The 16,386-nt window shown below is 44.3% G+C and overlaps 1 protein-coding gene across 3 annotated transcripts in view; it reads right to left on the bottom strand.

Annotated features, from left to right (window-relative positions):
• Nucleotides 1-16,386, bottom strand: part of SPATS2L (spermatogenesis associated serine rich 2 like) — a 69,549-nt gene that overhangs the window by 19,912 nt on the left and 33,251 nt on the right. For all 3 annotated transcript variants that reach the window (XM_083629970.1, XM_083629969.1, XM_083629968.1), the window contains exons 4-7: nucleotides 14,138-14,187; nucleotides 9,410-9,653; nucleotides 3,785-3,985; nucleotides 268-403 (exon numbers count right to left, since the gene is read on the bottom strand). In XM_083629970.1, the coding sequence (XP_083486096.1) occupies nucleotides 268-403; nucleotides 3,785-3,985; nucleotides 9,410-9,653; nucleotides 14,138-14,187 (631 nt within the window). The remainder of the gene's footprint in view (nucleotides 1-267; nucleotides 404-3,784; nucleotides 3,986-9,409; nucleotides 9,654-14,137; nucleotides 14,188-16,386) is intronic.

The following is a 16,386-nucleotide window of genomic DNA, read 5'->3' as shown; positions in this document are numbered from 1 at the left end:
AACAAAACTTATATTGACAGAGCTGTCTTTCCCCCAATGTGGCATGAAAAATAACTCAGCTGCATTTACCTGCTTGGGTAAAATCTTGGTTAATAGGTCCCTGAAATTCTTACCTCTGAGACCAGCAACCAAAGAACATAAAATGTGCCAAGGTCTCAAGTGCTCTTATTTTCTTTGTGGAGTAAGTCCAGTGAGACTGGAATGGCCCTCTAACGGAATGGACTTCTGAAAGATCTCACCTGACTTCCTTGTCCCTCGCCTACTTACCAGCTATGTAGTTCTGCAAAGGCGGCTTTAATCTTCTTCACAGAATTATCCACCTCCTCTTTAATCATCATGCGGTATCTGGTCAGAGAAACAGTGCACCGCTGAAGATCTTTTACAGATTTTTCAATGTTCGGACCTGTAACAGCAAACAAACGTCAGCTATCCTTCTGCTGTCAGATTTAATCTGGAAGTGAGAAAAAATTGCACTAAGCAGCAGCAGATGTGTTGGGCTGCATTTCGACGTAGCGCCAACGAGTGCTTTGTGCAACCAGAACGACACCCACTTGTAAAGAAACTGTCATTTGCAAAATGGCAATTGCATTATTTTTTTTTAAAAGATATTTATTGAGGTTTTACAAAAACATAGGTTTACAAAATAAAAAAGGTCATATCAAAAGAAAAAGATACAAAAAAGAGAACATAGAAAAATGCATAAAAAAGAAAAAAGAATAAAAATACAAAAGACAAAAGACAAATAGCTAAATAAGAATTAAAAACAAATCAGTTCTTTGTAACTTTAAACTCATTAACTTATTTCCTTGGCCTCCTCACACCTCCCCTTTTTGTATTCCCATTTAAATAATCAAATCAGCAAATCCTTACCCTCTTTCGTTTATCTTAACTCTGTATCTTAACATATTATAACTCTATATTTTCATCCATTATCAATTCATTTTTGCATATTCTTATTAACTTTGTTGCTAATGCCACTTATTTTCAATCCAACATCATTTTAACATTCATTAATTTTACAATATTTCTGAAGATAGTCTTTAAATTTCTTCCAGTCTTCTTCCACCAACTCTTCTCCCAGGTCTCGGATTCTGCCAGTCATTTCCGCCAATTCCATATAATCCATCACCTTCATCTGCCACTCTTCCAGGGTGGGTAGCTCTTGTGTCTTCCAATACTTTGCAATAAGTATTCTTGCTGCTGTTGTTGCATACATAAAGAAAGTTCTATCCTTCTTTGGCACCAATTGGCCGACTATGCCCAGGAGAAAGGCCTCTGGTTTCTTCAGGAAGGTATATTTAAATACCTTTTTCATTTCATTATAGATCATCTCCCAGAAAGCCTTAATCTTTGGGCACGTCCACCAAAGGTGAAAGAATGTACCTTCATTTTCTTTACATTTCCAACATTTGTTATCGGGCAAATGATATATTTTTGCAAGCTTGACTGGTGTCATGTACCACCTGTATATCATTTTCATAATATTCTCTCTTAAGGCATTACATGCCGTAAATTTCATACCAGTGGTCCACAACTGTTCCCAGTCAGCAAACATAATGTTATGTCCAACATCTTGTGCCCATTTGATCATAGCAGATTTAACTGTTTCATCCTGCGTGTTCCATTTTAACAATTGCATTATGAAATAGACAGGGCTTCCCTGCTGCACACAGTAATCCTGCAACTTGCGGAGGAGGATAGAAGAAGGCAGAGATAAGGAACTCTCTCTCACCCTTATATTATGCCATACTGGCCTGATTATCACATCACTTCAAACCACAGCCAAACAAAACTATAGTTTCGTATGTGTGCACCACTATGTTGCTGAAATCACAGGTGCTTTGCCCCTTCTCATCTCCTGCTGAGCTGCTGCAAGCGAAACCATGGTTTGGCCTAATATTACATCAGGACATGGACTCATGGGTTCCCCTACCACTCCAAACAACCATGAGCAGTAAGCAAAAAACAAACCTTGCTTGCATCTCACAGTTTATTTGCACTTGATACGTTCCATGAAATACCAGAGCGATAGTGCAAAACACAGTTCGTTACATACATTTTTGTCTGAGCCGTGAAAATGGTGGTCTTCATGGATAAAGAGGCAGAATGACCACCAAGGACACTTGGTTATCTCCCGCTTGGACTACTGCAATGCACTCTACGTGGGGCTACCTTTGAAGGTGACTCGGAAACTACAACTAATCCAGAATGCGGCAGCTAGACTGGTGACTGGGGGCGGCCGCCGAGACCATATAACACCGGTCTTGAAAGACCTACATTGGCTCCCAGTACGTTTCCGAGCACAATTCTAAGTGTTGGTGCTGACCTTTAAAGCCCTAAACGGCCTCGGTCCAGTATACCTGAAGGAGCGTCTCCACCCCCATCATTCTGCCCGGACGCTGAGGTCCAGCGCCGAGGGCCTTCTGGCGGTTCCCTCCTTGCGAGAAGCAAAGCTACAGGGAACCAGGCAGAGGGCCTTCTCGGTAGTGGCGCCCGCCCTGTGGAACGCCCTTCCAGCAGATGTCAAAGCGATAAACAACTACCTGACATTCAGAAGACATCTTAAGGCAGCCCTGTTCAGGGAAGTTTTTAACGTGTGATATTTTACTGTATTTTTGGTTTTTATGGAAGCCGCCCAAAGTGGCTGGGGAGGCCCAGCCAGATAGGCGGGGTATAAATAATAAATTATTATTATTATTATTATTAAGGCAGGTCTGGGAAAGTTGTGGCTCTCTAGTTATCGCTGGACCCCAAATCTCACTACACCCAGTCAGCACTCAGTCAGACGCCTCAATTGTCCCGATTTAAGTGGAACATCGCGTTTGGGGGGTTGTGCTCTTGTGCGAGTCACCTGGCTCCCATGAGCTCACAGCCCTGAAAGACGCATGTGCTCACGCAGGAGCAACAGCGGAGCATGTTGTCATGGCGCCCAGGGAGCACATGTGTGCGTACCAGGCGGGTGAATGAAGCCCGCTGCACACCAACTCAGCCCTTGTTGCCACTTGAGCAACAGCATCCCTGAGCCACTTTGCAAGGCTGGAATGGTCCCAGCCTTGCAAAGTGACACAGGGTCCTGTGCTGCTTTGCAAGGCTGGGATCTGATCAGATTCCAGCCTTGCAAAGTGGCGCAGGGCTGACTTGGGGAGGGCAGCGTTAGCAGTGCCTCCCCCCCCAAAAAATGTGCCCAGGGTGATCGTCCTGGCAGCCTCCCAATGCTACACCCCTGCGCAGGAACACGGCCCCAAACAACATGCGTCCAGGTTTTACCCTGGGGCATGTTGGAGTGCATGTCAGCGTGGCCAGTGATCAGGATATTTTGAGATGTAGTCTAGGTGTTATGTACTGAAGTTCTCACCCTGGGCCAGCAGGGGGATACTGTAGATAGTTATGCAAATAAGGGATCGAAACCCTGACATTCAGTGATTGGATAGTTTTAGAAAATTTTTACAGTTACGTTGTACTGGAGCTCTATATAAGCAGGCTGACTGAACCCTTCAGTTCAGTTCTGTCCTGGCCTGTGAATAAACAAGAGCTGTTGAAGAATCTCTGTGTTGTCTGATACGTTCACCCACAATTTAACACTAACCACATCTGGAGGGCCAGAGGTTCCCCACTCCTACTTTACAGAGAAGACAAAAACAGCATTGACATACGGTGCTTCTTTTAAAGATTACTAAGATTGAATGGCTACACAGAATTTTTGGTAAGGTTAATAAAAGCTTTGGAAGTAAGAAAAAAAATGCACTGGGTTGCACTTCAGAGCAAACAAATCTCTTGTACCTACCTCTTTTCTTGACTGAATCCTCTGGTTTTATTTCAAGATGGGCTGTGGGGACAGACGGCTTAACCACGGATGTCTTTGCCTTCGGCCTACCAACACTGCACTGAGATGGGTGGGAGGACTGGAAAGTATCAGGCAGCTGTGCGCTATTTACATATTTTCGGCCAGCTTCTATAGGTATGGTTTTTTGGTCTGCCTTTCGGTCTGCAAAAACCCAAAAACAACAAGTTGGAAGATCAACGGCGGAGTTTCTTGTATCAGTTCATGTGAGAAGTCAGAGGCTCTTTCTCATGGGAAAAACATTCTAAAGGTACAGAGGAGAGGAATTATAAAAGGTCCATGATTAGAAATGTCAGCCTCCTGCTTACTTTTCCCATACTCTCTTACAACTTCTGGCGCTGGGGTCACCAACCCAGCGCCCCCGGGGCCGCATGATGCGCATAAAGACTTTTACTGGGCAGGTGCCTGGAGTTTGAGCTTTTGCTCAAAGTAAGTAAGTCTCTAGTCCTCCTAGAAGCAAGTTATGGGGGAAATGGTGCAGGTTCTAAGTCATTTCTGTGAAATCAGAGGCAGTGTGGTGTGATCACCTTGTATGTTTTCCCTCTCTGCTATTAGACAGCAACGGTGTGTGTGTACAGTGGTATCTTGGTTTACAAACTTAATCTATTCCGGAAGTCCGTTGTTAAACCAAAACCGTTCTTAAACTGAGGCTCGCTTTCCCTAATGAGGCCTCCCACCGCCGCTGCCCTTCCACCATTCGGATTCCGTTCTGAGACTGAGGTAAAGTTCTCAAACCGGGACACTATTTCCGGTTTTGCAGAGTTTGTAAACTGAATCGTTCTTAAACCGAGGTATGGTAAAGGTAAAGGGATCCCTGACCATTAGGTCCAGTCGTGACCAACTCTGGGGTTGCGGCGCTCATCTCACTTTATTGGCCAAGGGAGCCGGCGTACAGCTTCCGGGTCATGTGGCCAGCATGACTAATCTGCTTCTGGCGAACCAGAGCAGTGCACGGAAACACCGTTTACCTTCCCGCTGGAGCAGTACCTATTTATCTACTTGCACTTCGATGTGCTTTCAAACTGCTAGGTTGGCAGGAGCAGGGACCGAGCAATGGGAGCTCACCCCGTCGCGGGGATTTGAACCGCCGACCTTCTGATCGGCAAGCCCTAGGCTCTGTGGTTTAACCCACAGCACCACCCGTGTCCCTTAAACCGAGGTACCACTGTACAATCAATATTGTGTGATCTCCACAGTCAGGACCAGTAGGACATGGCTGACTTCCCATGGTGAACATAAGGTTGCCAGGCACTGCAGCTTATCCAATTTTGTGTTATGCCATTCTCCCCATTGCAGCCATATTATGTGGTGCCACACACACCCCAGCACTTATTTTGTGCCTGGCGTCTCCAGCACTCTCTCAAAATCCCAAGAAGTTTGGCAATCCCTGTTCTAGTGAGATGTATCTCATCATGACAGAATATCACCACGAGCTTTCAAACATCTCCCTACGTCAGCCAATGATGCTGAATGGAGGTGGCCTGTTGGCATGATAGGATGCACCAAGATTCATTAGAACCAGATACAGGGAGAGACCACTTTTCGACAGCAGGGATGTCTAAGGTTTCCAAGGCAGTTTTTCCTGCTTTCACGACATTTCCCTGTTAGTTTCCCTCTTACTGTTCACATTGAACTTTCACATGATATACAAGGCACTTCTGGAAATATAGTGCATGTTTAGTGCTCATTTCCATGTTATTTGCAAACAGAACTTTTCAGTTTGCAAAGAAAAGGGGTGCTAAACTTGAGCAATAGTCTACTATATTGGAAGAGCATTCAAACATAATGCAGAAGTTAACTGTAAGAAAAACACTGGGGAAACAGAATAAACTGTTGTGTGAATGCGGCCTAAATCCCTCCCTGACACATTGTGTAGTTTCTATTTGTTTAATTCTTGGCATTTAGAATGTGCTTTCAAATGTTCAAAGTGCTCCACGTACTTTACCTTGTTGTAATGTTTGTTTTAAATATATATATATTTAAAAAATGAAATTGTGATTTTAATTTTTAGTAAGCTGTTCTGAGTCGTGCTTTAGGAATGAGGAGGAGTGGGGTATGTTTTATTAAATACATGAAATAAACTAACCACCTTGAAAAGTAGATCAAGGAACCCTGTAAGGTAGATCAAATTAACTTTATTAGGTTAAATCCAACGATTTCTCCCACGATCCTCACAACTTCAATAGCCTAAGTTAATGCTTTATTATTTTGATATATTTTGCTTTTATTGTGTTTTTTGTTGTTGTAAAGGCTTCTCAGCAAGCTTTGTGACACATGGAAAACTGTGCTTGCTAACAAAACTTAAAACTCGAGGGCACCAAAGGTACTGCCAGTGTTACAAACATCTTAATAAGAAATCAATTGCTGGTGTCTCAAGCACCAGAACAGTACCCTTTAGAATCTCTTTCGCACAGAGCTGAAACACTATCTGAGATGTAGCTCTCCAGTCACTGTATTAAGGGCTGAGTGTTTTATCAGGCTGGCTGATAATGGGATGAGCTCAAAGAGTCTACTCTGAATCCCAAGCTCCCACATGCTAAGGAGTGGCTGTTTTATCTCGATATTTTCAAACCCCCTAAAGAGGGGGTGGGGGAGCTCACCCTGAAGCTAGAATCCCTTTCTTATTAAAAAGATACCTTGAAAGGTCAGCTAGGAGTTGGGGAAATTCTCAATTGCCTTTCGCGAGAAACACCACAACCACCATTCTATAACAAAACGTGAATTCGGAAAAACTTCAGGCACTACTAGGCAACGCCCATCACATATCTCTGTGTGGCTTTTCTATATAAAGATGTGCCCACCAGCAAGATGTCAAAGGTAGTCAAAATCTAAGCTATTCTAACTGAACAGAATTCCTTTATTAGCTCTCAAGACAGATACCGTATTTTTCGCTCTATAAGACGCACCAGACCATAAGACGCACCTAGTTTTTTGGAAGAGGAAAACAAGAAAAAAAATATTCTGAATCCCAGAAGCCAGGACAGCAAGCGGGATCACAGCACAGCGATCCTGCTGGCTGTCCTGGATTATGGGATAGCCACGCGCAGCCAGTGGCGTAGCGTGGGTTGTCAGCACCCGGGGCAAGGCAAGTAATTTGCGCCCCCTAACCCGTGGATTTGCGCCCCCTAACCCGTGGATTTGCGCCCCCTAACCCATGGATTTGCCCTAACCCCAGATGTTGCGGCCGGCCCCCCCTGCACCCCCCACGCTACGCCACTGCGCGCAGCCTCTCCAGGGCAAGGGGAGCCTTCAAGGGCAAAGGGGAGGGTAAGGCTCCCCCAAGAGCCGCGCTCCCTTTAAAGAGCGAGCGGAGTGTGTGTGCGACTCTTGGGGGCTTTTCCCCGAGGAGGGAGAAGGGAAGCCCATCTCCCTCCTCGGGGAAAAGCCCCCAAGAGCCACATACACACTCCACACGGCTCTTTAAAGGGAGCACTGAGCAGAGTCTCCCACCTGCATTCACTCCATAAGACGCACACACATTTCCCCTTACTTTTTAGGAGGGGAAAGGTGCGTCTTATAGAAAAATGTGGTATATTATGAAACCGCTTTGAAAGCTTCCTTGCTGCATTTAACCAGGATTTTATTACGTAGCGTTTAGCTGTAACACAAAAAAATGTTCTGTAAGTCCACAAGGCAGCAGTCTGATTTCTTTTTCTTTTTTTTAATTTAAGGCAATCATTACTGTTATTAATTAAATTTATGTACCTCCCCTTAGCAAAAGAGTGGATTAAAATGTAATTAAATGTAATTAAAAACCACACCAATAAAATATACGATTAAATTAAAACCAATAAACATGTCAGGAAATTGTGCTTGCGATACCACAAGCAACCTCCCCATCTCCCAGTTAGCCTTGCAATTGTTTTGAAAATGTTTCTGCCTGGATAAAAGGAAGGGTGAATGCATAAATGAATGTTTCACAAGTGGTGCTTTGAAATGTGTTTTAAAGTGTACTCTACATGTGGAGCGTTAGTAAAATATGTTGGGGCACTTGCCTAAAGCACAGGGAAAGGACCACGGCTGATTGCTAAGGCAGTGGTTGACTGGACAGGTGCTACCCCCAAAAGCTGCTACCATTCTTCATAAGGAAGTCGCCCAACCCACTTAAATCATTTCGGTTGCCTTTCTCTGAACCTTTTGCAACTCCATGGTATCTTTTTTGAGTTGAGGCGACCAGAACAGTACATAGGATTCCAGATATACCACCAGTTATATGCAGCTTTTATGTCTGTGTAGAAAGACATGTCAGCCCCAAATTGGCAGCAGCTTTGAAGTCTTCCTTAAGAATCAAGGATGAGTAAAATACTACAAAAGCCCCAGGAGAGGTATGTACTGCCAAAGGGAAGAAATGTCCTCTCTTCATGTTAAGACTGATGTGGGAGGAGAAAAGCTCCACATCTACAGTGGTACCTTGGTTCCCAAACTTAATCAGTTCCGGAAGTCCGTTCCAAAACCAAAGCGTTCCAAAACCAAGGCGTGCTTTCCCATAGAAAGTAATGCAAAATGGATTAATCCGTTCCAGACTTTTAAAAACAAGCCCTAAAACAGCAATTTAACATGAATTTTACTATTTAACGAGATCGTTGATCCATAAAATGAAAGCAATAAACAATGTACTGCGGTCACACAATCAATCAATCAGTAGCTGAACTGGGTTCCACACAGTCGCAAAAACCAAAACGCAAAATAAATAGCAAAACCAGACAGACCTTGAGTGTAACACTCAAAATGGAACTGTGGCACTCAAATCGGAAGCGTAAGATTCAAAACAGAGCATGTTCGGCTCCCGAAAAAAGTTCACAAACCGGAACACTTACTTTCGGATTTGTAGTGTTTGGGTTCCAAGTTGTTTGAGTACCAAGGCGTTTGAGAACCAAGGTACCACTTGTACACACTGCAAACAGCACATCACTCCTGGCAACCATGATAGCTCCCGCCTGCATTCCAGACAGGCTGGAACCCAAGACAGATCAAAGAACAGAGGTGGGGTTTGGATGTGCAGTGCAGTGCACTGTCTTGCTTCCAGCACAGAGCAGCTCTAAAGGAGGTGGCTGGAGGAGATGCACCTATATTCACAGCCCTAAACGGCCTCGGCCCAGTATACCTGAAGGAGTGTCTCCACCCCCATCATTCTACCCGGACGCTGAGGTCCAGCTCCGAGGGCCTTCTGGCAGTTCCCTCATTGCGAGAAGCAAAGCTACAGGGAATCAGGCAGAGGGCCTTCTTGGTAGTGGCGCCCGCCCTGTGGAACGCCCTCCCATCAGATGTCAAAGCGATAAACAACTACCTGACATTCAGAAGACATCTTAAGGCAGCCCTGTTCAGGGAAGTTTTTAATGTGTGACATTTTAGTGTATTTTTGGTCTCTGTGGAAGCCGCCCAGAGTGGCTGGGGAAACCCAGCCAGATGGGTGGGGTACAAATAATAAATTATTATTATTATCCAGAATAAATACAACAATGTGTTCAACAAAATCTTCCTGTTGGTGTGAGGACTTCCATCCTGGGGGGCTGAAAAGGAAGCTGTTTATACATCTTGCAAAAGCCACCTGGCGCACAGTGCACTGACCTGCGATTTCTGGTTTTGCCTCTGCCCTGTCCTTGCCTTCAAAGCTCTTTGGTTCTTGAGGAATTGCTTTCGGTTTTTCACTGGCAGGTTCGCTGGGGGAAATCTCCTTATTACAGCCATTCAGGTGGCAGCCATATAATCCTTGGGATTCCAGAGACGACAACTTTTCTCTCCCATCCTCTTTACCTTTCATATCTCTGCTATGGAAGTGCTGCTTAGAGCTGCCTCTTTTCCTTTTGCTGTTCTGCAGGGGGGAGAAAATAATTCAAGGATAGCAATGCCATGAAATATAGATCACATCGCAGCAGGTAAAACAACCCTCAATGTTTTCGTTTTCTAAAGCATGGCATAAATTTAACTAATTGTACTAGAATTTGAGTAACTGATGCACTACATCATAAGCTTTGTCTTTGCGCCTTAAAAGTAGATCAAGGAACCCTGTAAGGGAGATTAAATTAACTTTCTTAGGTTAAATCCAATGATTTCTCCCACGATCCTCACAACTTCAAGAGCCTAAGTTAATGATTATTGTTTCGATATATTTTGCTTTTATTGTGTTGTGTTTTTTTAAAAAGGCTTCTCTTGTCTTTGCTCCGAAAATCGCGAGAGACAAATATATATATGTGTATATCAGATCTTGGATCTACAGAAGCTGTTCAATCTAAGTTCCTAGGCCAATTTTTTTCCTGTTTCATCCTGTGTTCCAAATGCTTCTCCCCTCTGTTGAATTACAGATTTGGTGCAGGGCATTTAATTATTTGCTTTGGCTAAATTTAAACCCCCTGGTCTACTACCCTTAGAATCGCAAGATTGTCATGAGAGCGCTTGGACTAAAATTGTCAACCAAAAGATTTACTTTTCTGGTTTATCACCACAACAGTTATTACCAGGCTTCAGAAAGCAAATAATTTAATCTGACAGCGCCTATATCAGGCATCCCCAACCTTTGGCCCTCCAGATGTTTTGGACTACAATTCCCACCATCCCTGACCACTAGTCCTGTTAGCTAGGGATGATGGGAGTTGTAGACCAAAACATCTGGAGGGCCGCAGGTTGGGGATGCCTGGCCTATATGATATCGAGTGACAGAATAATTTGGCCACGCTAAGGAATATTTTTCCATGGTATGGTTATCTTCCACCTAGTCATTTTGACACTTTGGAACCGTATTTGCAAAATTTGACAATTCCAAAATAGACATGCTTTCACTTCCACAATATTGAATATACTGCTTTCAACTGTATTTGAGGGTTGATTTCAAAAAATATTGCTGGAAAAACAGTTATGTCCATGTGGAGATGGCAGTATTGAGTCAGTGGCTCATGAGCTTCGGTCTTGCACTCTTTATAACGGTTTGAGGAGTGAGCTTATTATTACCCCTCTGTTATTCTCCATGTTGGGTCGCTCAACCATTGCTACTGTGTCCTTCCTTTTAGCAGATCAAGATGATCAGGTGACAGCAAAAACTACAAAGTTTTTAGCACGGGCAATTAGAATAAGATCTATTATTTGACTATTGATGTAAACCTCAAAAATGTATTTTGTATAGTTAAGCTTTTACCTCTATCTTCAGTACATTTTATTTTATTGCTATTGCTAGTGGTTGATGCAAATAAAGATTCTTCTGCATATATATATATATATATACTCTCTCTCTCTCTCTCTCTCTCTCTCTCTCTCTCTCTCAAATGCACCATAATATCTGGCTTCTTTCTGAGTTGCTATTCTGAACACAAATGTCTGCGCATTTAAACCACAGTAGCTCATAAGTACTGTATCAAGTATACATAAAAACGGGAATTTGAGGACAACACTCATTCACAGCAAGAAAAAAAAAAATACTGGCACCCAAAGAATTCCAGAACACATATTTCTTTTGGTGCCATCTGAAGATCACGTGGGATGGAAGTAGAACCCATGTTTCCTATATTTTTTCAAAAGTATACACTCTCTTCTTTTTGGAGCAGCAATCAACATCCATAGCAACTGAATTTTGGACTCGGTTGGATGCTATATTCAGATGGGTTTTATTTCTTTCTGCCAAACACCTGCCATTTGGCACAGTCAGGATAATTCGTAGGACAGTAATTTAAAGTGCTTTCCATAGCTGGAAATTATACATTATGTTTGCCCTGGCAGTAATTGCTTGTAGATTCCCTCTAATTCTTCCTTCTGTTTCACAGAAGATATCTGTGAGCTGACACTAGCAGGAGTCTGGCATAATGTTGTTTCTGAAGAACAGAATTTATTTCTTTTTTTATGATTGGGGACCATTAGATAAATAAGTGCTATTGTCTCTCTGCACCACATTCAGTGCCTACATACTGTCAGAGTTACGTCCGTATCAATAAAAAAGACGAGCACTTCCTAGAACCTGCTGAATCCATTGCTTAACAGAGCTAAACAGACTTCACTTGAGAGTTCAATACCAATTTGTTTCCCATATCTGAAATCTTGGAAAGGGACACTCAAGTTGACATCCAGCTTGAAACACCCTGTGGAAATAGTTCTGAGTGCATCAGTAAGTATTGTAGCCATAGCGGGAGAAATTAGAGGCACACGATGTCACACCTTTGATTCCTTCCAGGAGTCAGTGAGCACTACAGTTGTACCTCGGGATGCCAACGGGATCCGTTCCGGAGCCCCGTTCACATCCTGAATGGAACATAAGACACGACGGCGCGTCTGCGCGTGCACGGGTCGCGTTTTTCCGCTTCCGCGCATGCGCGTGATGTCATTTTGAGCGTCTGAGCGAGCAGCGAAACCCGGAAGTAACACACTCCATTACTTCCAGGTTGCCACGGAGCACAACTCGAACGTGCTCAACCCGAAGCACATAGAACTCGAGGTATGACTGTATAGAAAAATGCACACTTTTACTGGACTGCTGTCAACTACTTTCTAGAGTTGTGAGGAAGGGGGGCGGTGAAGACCCAATTTAGCACAGCACCCTTGTGGCCTCTTAGCATGCTTGCTTTGGGCAGGTGTATGTGCATATATATGGGACCTGGGTGGCGCTGTGGGTTAAACCACTGAGCCTAGGACTTGCCAATCAGAAGGTCAGAGGTTCGAATCCCCGCAATGGGGTGAGCTCCCATTGCTCTGTCCCGGCTCCTGCCAACCTAGCAGTTTGAAATCACGTCAAAGTGCAAGTAGATAAATAGGTACCGCTGGGAATAGGTACCTTCCGGCGGGAAGGTAAACGGCGTTTCTGTGTGCTGCTCTGGTTCGCCAGAAGTGGCTTAGTCATGCTGGCCACATGACCTGGAAGCTGTGCGACGGCTCCCTCGGCCAATAAAGCGAGATGAGCATTGCAACCCCAGAGTCGGTCACGACTGGACCTAATGGTCAAGGGTCCCTTTATCTTTACCTATGTACATCTATATGTAAAGTCCTTCTCTTATACGGAGAACAAGCCCTTCTGGGTGTAGCTCAAACATTTGCAAGACCTTTTCCCTATTGTGGCCCTGACGCCAGGGGCGGCGCAGTGGGTACAGGCCGCCCCAGGTGTCACCACTGAGGGGGGTGACAAAATGCTGGGCGGCACTCACTACGGGGCCTGCAGCGCGCCCAAGCCACACGTCTCTCCTGGGAGTAACGAGGTGGCTTGGGTGCGCGCAGGCTCTGCGCTGCCCAAACGGTCTGCCCGCTGCCTCCCCCCCCAGCTGTAGGGCGGCTGAGTGGGAGGAGGCAGGCAGACTCCAGAGACCCCGCAGTGCGCCCCGCCCCTATGGGAGACTCGCCTGCCCTGGGGGCCCCACCCCAGGTGCCCGAGCGGCTTCCTCCCCCACTGCCTGACGCTACTCAAGAACCGTGTCCATGTAAGGTACTCAGGAGAGAGCAACACAGTGAAGACCAGAGCTTTCCCAGATAGGGGATTTTATTAAGAAGCTAAAGCAAACTGCAATTTTATAGGCTAGCTATCGGCGGCTGCCCCAGAGAAGGGGGTGGTAAAAGGGGAAGAGAAGCAGCAGCTAAACAATTCAAACGAGGACCAGAGTGCAGGAAAGGGTGTTACCCAAAAGTATATTTTCCTTAAGAGGGCAAGGTGATGTGTGTGTGTGTTTATATGCTTTGCATCAGGAAAAGTGGGGGGGGGGAGAGAGAACCCTTTCCTCGGGGCTGCAGTCCAGATCTGAATTAGGGAAGGCTGCTTAAATATATATATATATATATATATAGAGAGAGAGAGAGAGAGAGAGAGAGGGGGGGGGGGAAATGGAAGATACAATTCTGGATTTTCAAGGTCTCTTCTCTTTTTTGGTCCTAAACTGGTTGTCATCACTTGCATATCTTTACAGCTGAGTCCCACATATGTATTACCCTTGATGTAAAGGAGAACGTCCTTTTATCATTCAAGGGTCAGTTGCCAGAGCAACAGCTTGGTGCTGATTAGAATTGCTCATAGCAACTTGAAGAACAGTTTTGCGATCTCCATATGAATACCTTAATTATTCCGACAATTCTGTCAGAATAGCAAGCTCAACCTGCTGGTATAAAAACAGCAACAGCAAAGCGGGATTAAAAATGTAAAAAGCACCTATTTATTTTGAAGTCTTTTGAAAGCAGGCTTGGAACAAACAGTCCACAGTTGTTAAAAAAAAAGAAAAGTGTATTTGTGTGTTTGTGTGCGAGCAAAAGCCTTGGCAACAAATATGCTGTTGTGCTCCAGCGAACTACGATGATAAAATGGACTTAATGACTTAACTTTCACAGGAAACTCCTTACCTTCTTTTTCCCTGACATATTCCATTCTTTTAGAACTTGAAGTGCACTGCCTAGAGGAGAGAGAGAGAGAGAGACTTCAGCAAGTCAACAATAACCCCCTTCCAGTCTGGTGACCATTTGCTCAATTTATTTTAATTTGTTTTGGTCAATGTGTCCCAAGAGTCAGTGAAAATGGTATTTCATTTCCTTTAGTTCCCTTGTCTTGAAACAAGAGAATGTTACCTGTTACCTGTTCCTGTCCCTTGCAGGCTGCTTTGAGTAACGGCAGCTTAGCAACTCAGCTGAGCCTAGGACTTGCCGATCAGAAGGTCAGCGGTTCGAATCCCCATGACAGAGTGAGCTCCCGTTGCTCAGTACCTGCTCCTGCCAACCTAGCAGTTCCAAAGCACATCAAAGTGCAAGTAGATAAATAGGTACCGCTCTGGGGGGAAGGTAAATGGCGTTTCCGTGTGCTGTTCTGGTTCGCCAGAAGCGGCTTAGTCATGCTGGCCACATGACCCAGAAGCTGTACGCCAGCTCAATAAATAAAGCAAGATGAGCGCCACAACCCCAGAGTCGGCCACGACTGGACCTAACGGTCAGGGGTCTCTTCACCTTTAGACTTAAGCACCCAAGTGGAGAGGCTGTCGTGTACCTTGCTCTAGGTATCTCTGCCTTCTGGTGAGATCAACAACCAAAAACAACAAGAGCTTTCCTTAAAAGTGCACCTTTCCTATGGGGTCACCCTTCTACATAGTGGGTGGGTTTAGTCACCACAAACATTTCTGTTCGCCCAGCAGAACTATCTGCCCTCTCCTCCCCACGGCACACGGTTCAGGCTGTTCTCCTGACCCTCCACAGCAGATGTGGGGGAGGCTAGAGGGCACACAGCAGAGGGGAGGCAAGGGAGAAAAGACACAGAGCACCAGCAGGAGTCATTGCTCCCGATTCTACTAACAGTACCCAATAACTGAATCCAGCCCCATGTCCAATTGTTTCTCAACCTACACTTAGGTTACCAGACATCCCCGTTTACCGGGGACAGTTCCTGGAGTTACAAATCAGTCCCCATACAAAATCCATTGAAGTTGAAAAGTGTCCCCGGATTCATTGAAAAAAATCTGGTAACCTTAACAGGCTAGTCCTCAAGCTCACAATGCATGAATAATGAGTAATAGATAAAATGCAACATGGTAAATTCTCAGGAGTTAGAAAGGAATCCAGCTGCCAGGGAATGTGGAATCAGTGCTCTGCATAGCTCTTTGCGTTGGCTCATGGCAAGGGCAAACACAATCCTTTTTAAAACTAAAGGGGTAAATTATACAGTGCATGTATTGCATACTGATAGTTAAAATAATAGCGTTACTGAGAACCATACCACACATATGGACCACCAAAGTCATTTTGCTCGCTTTAGAATAGCCTAAGGATTTGAATTAAGTCTTAAAAGCAAATTTAATGCTTGTTCTGGGCCTCCTGTGGTTTAACAGGATTTCCTTCTTCCGTGAGAAAACACAGTGTAAAGGGTTTGTTTTTGACAAATCAAAGGGGCAGGGATTTTAAATAACTACCCATGTGAAACTTGCAGTAATGAAATGTTTCCTAAATTCAGCTTTTCTACCAGACTTCGTCATTTGCCCGAGAATCTAAACTGGCTTGAGTATGTTTTTAACCATTTTGATTTGGTCCTTTAAGAAATAAAAGGTTTATATGCAAAGTTGAAAATGAACCTCAGTACGTTTTTCCTTGTTTGTTATCCATTGCTTATCTCCCGCTAGGTAACATTTTCTGACATCTATTGAAAGGGAGCCAGTCAGCAAATAATACTTGGCATTGCAATCCGCATTCACACACACCCTCTCCAAATATGAACAAGACAAACTGCAGTCTGGAAGAGGAAGGCTTGCACAATTTTTAAAAGCAACCTTCCAGCATTCTACACCGGCCAATTGAACCCAGATTTAAGTTTGTTTGGTTAATTCATGGACACCAAATGTGTTATGAAAAGGTATAAAAATGAGCAGATGTAGGGAGGGTGGTCTATTTTTAGGATTGAAGTTGTTGAACTTTTTTATGATTTTACCCCGAAGTTCTTGAGCTTTTTTTACAATTCTACCCCAAAGTTCTTGAGCTTTTTTTAGGTGTTTACCCCAGAATATAGACTGCCACAGAGGGCCATATTAGGCCCCCAAAAACAATCCTTGGGGCAATGTATGTCCTTAATGAGGACGGTGCATAGACCTTTAGCAGCTAATGCAGCCAATGATCTC

This window comes from Podarcis filfolensis (genome assembly GCF_964270895.1).
Source record: "Podarcis filfolensis genome assembly, chromosome: 1".
Lineage (NCBI taxonomy): Eukaryota > Metazoa > Chordata > Lepidosauria > Squamata > Lacertidae > Podarcis > Podarcis filfolensis.
The sequence above is the reverse complement of the archived record's forward strand: the minus strand, read 5'-3'. Positions and strand labels throughout refer to the sequence as shown.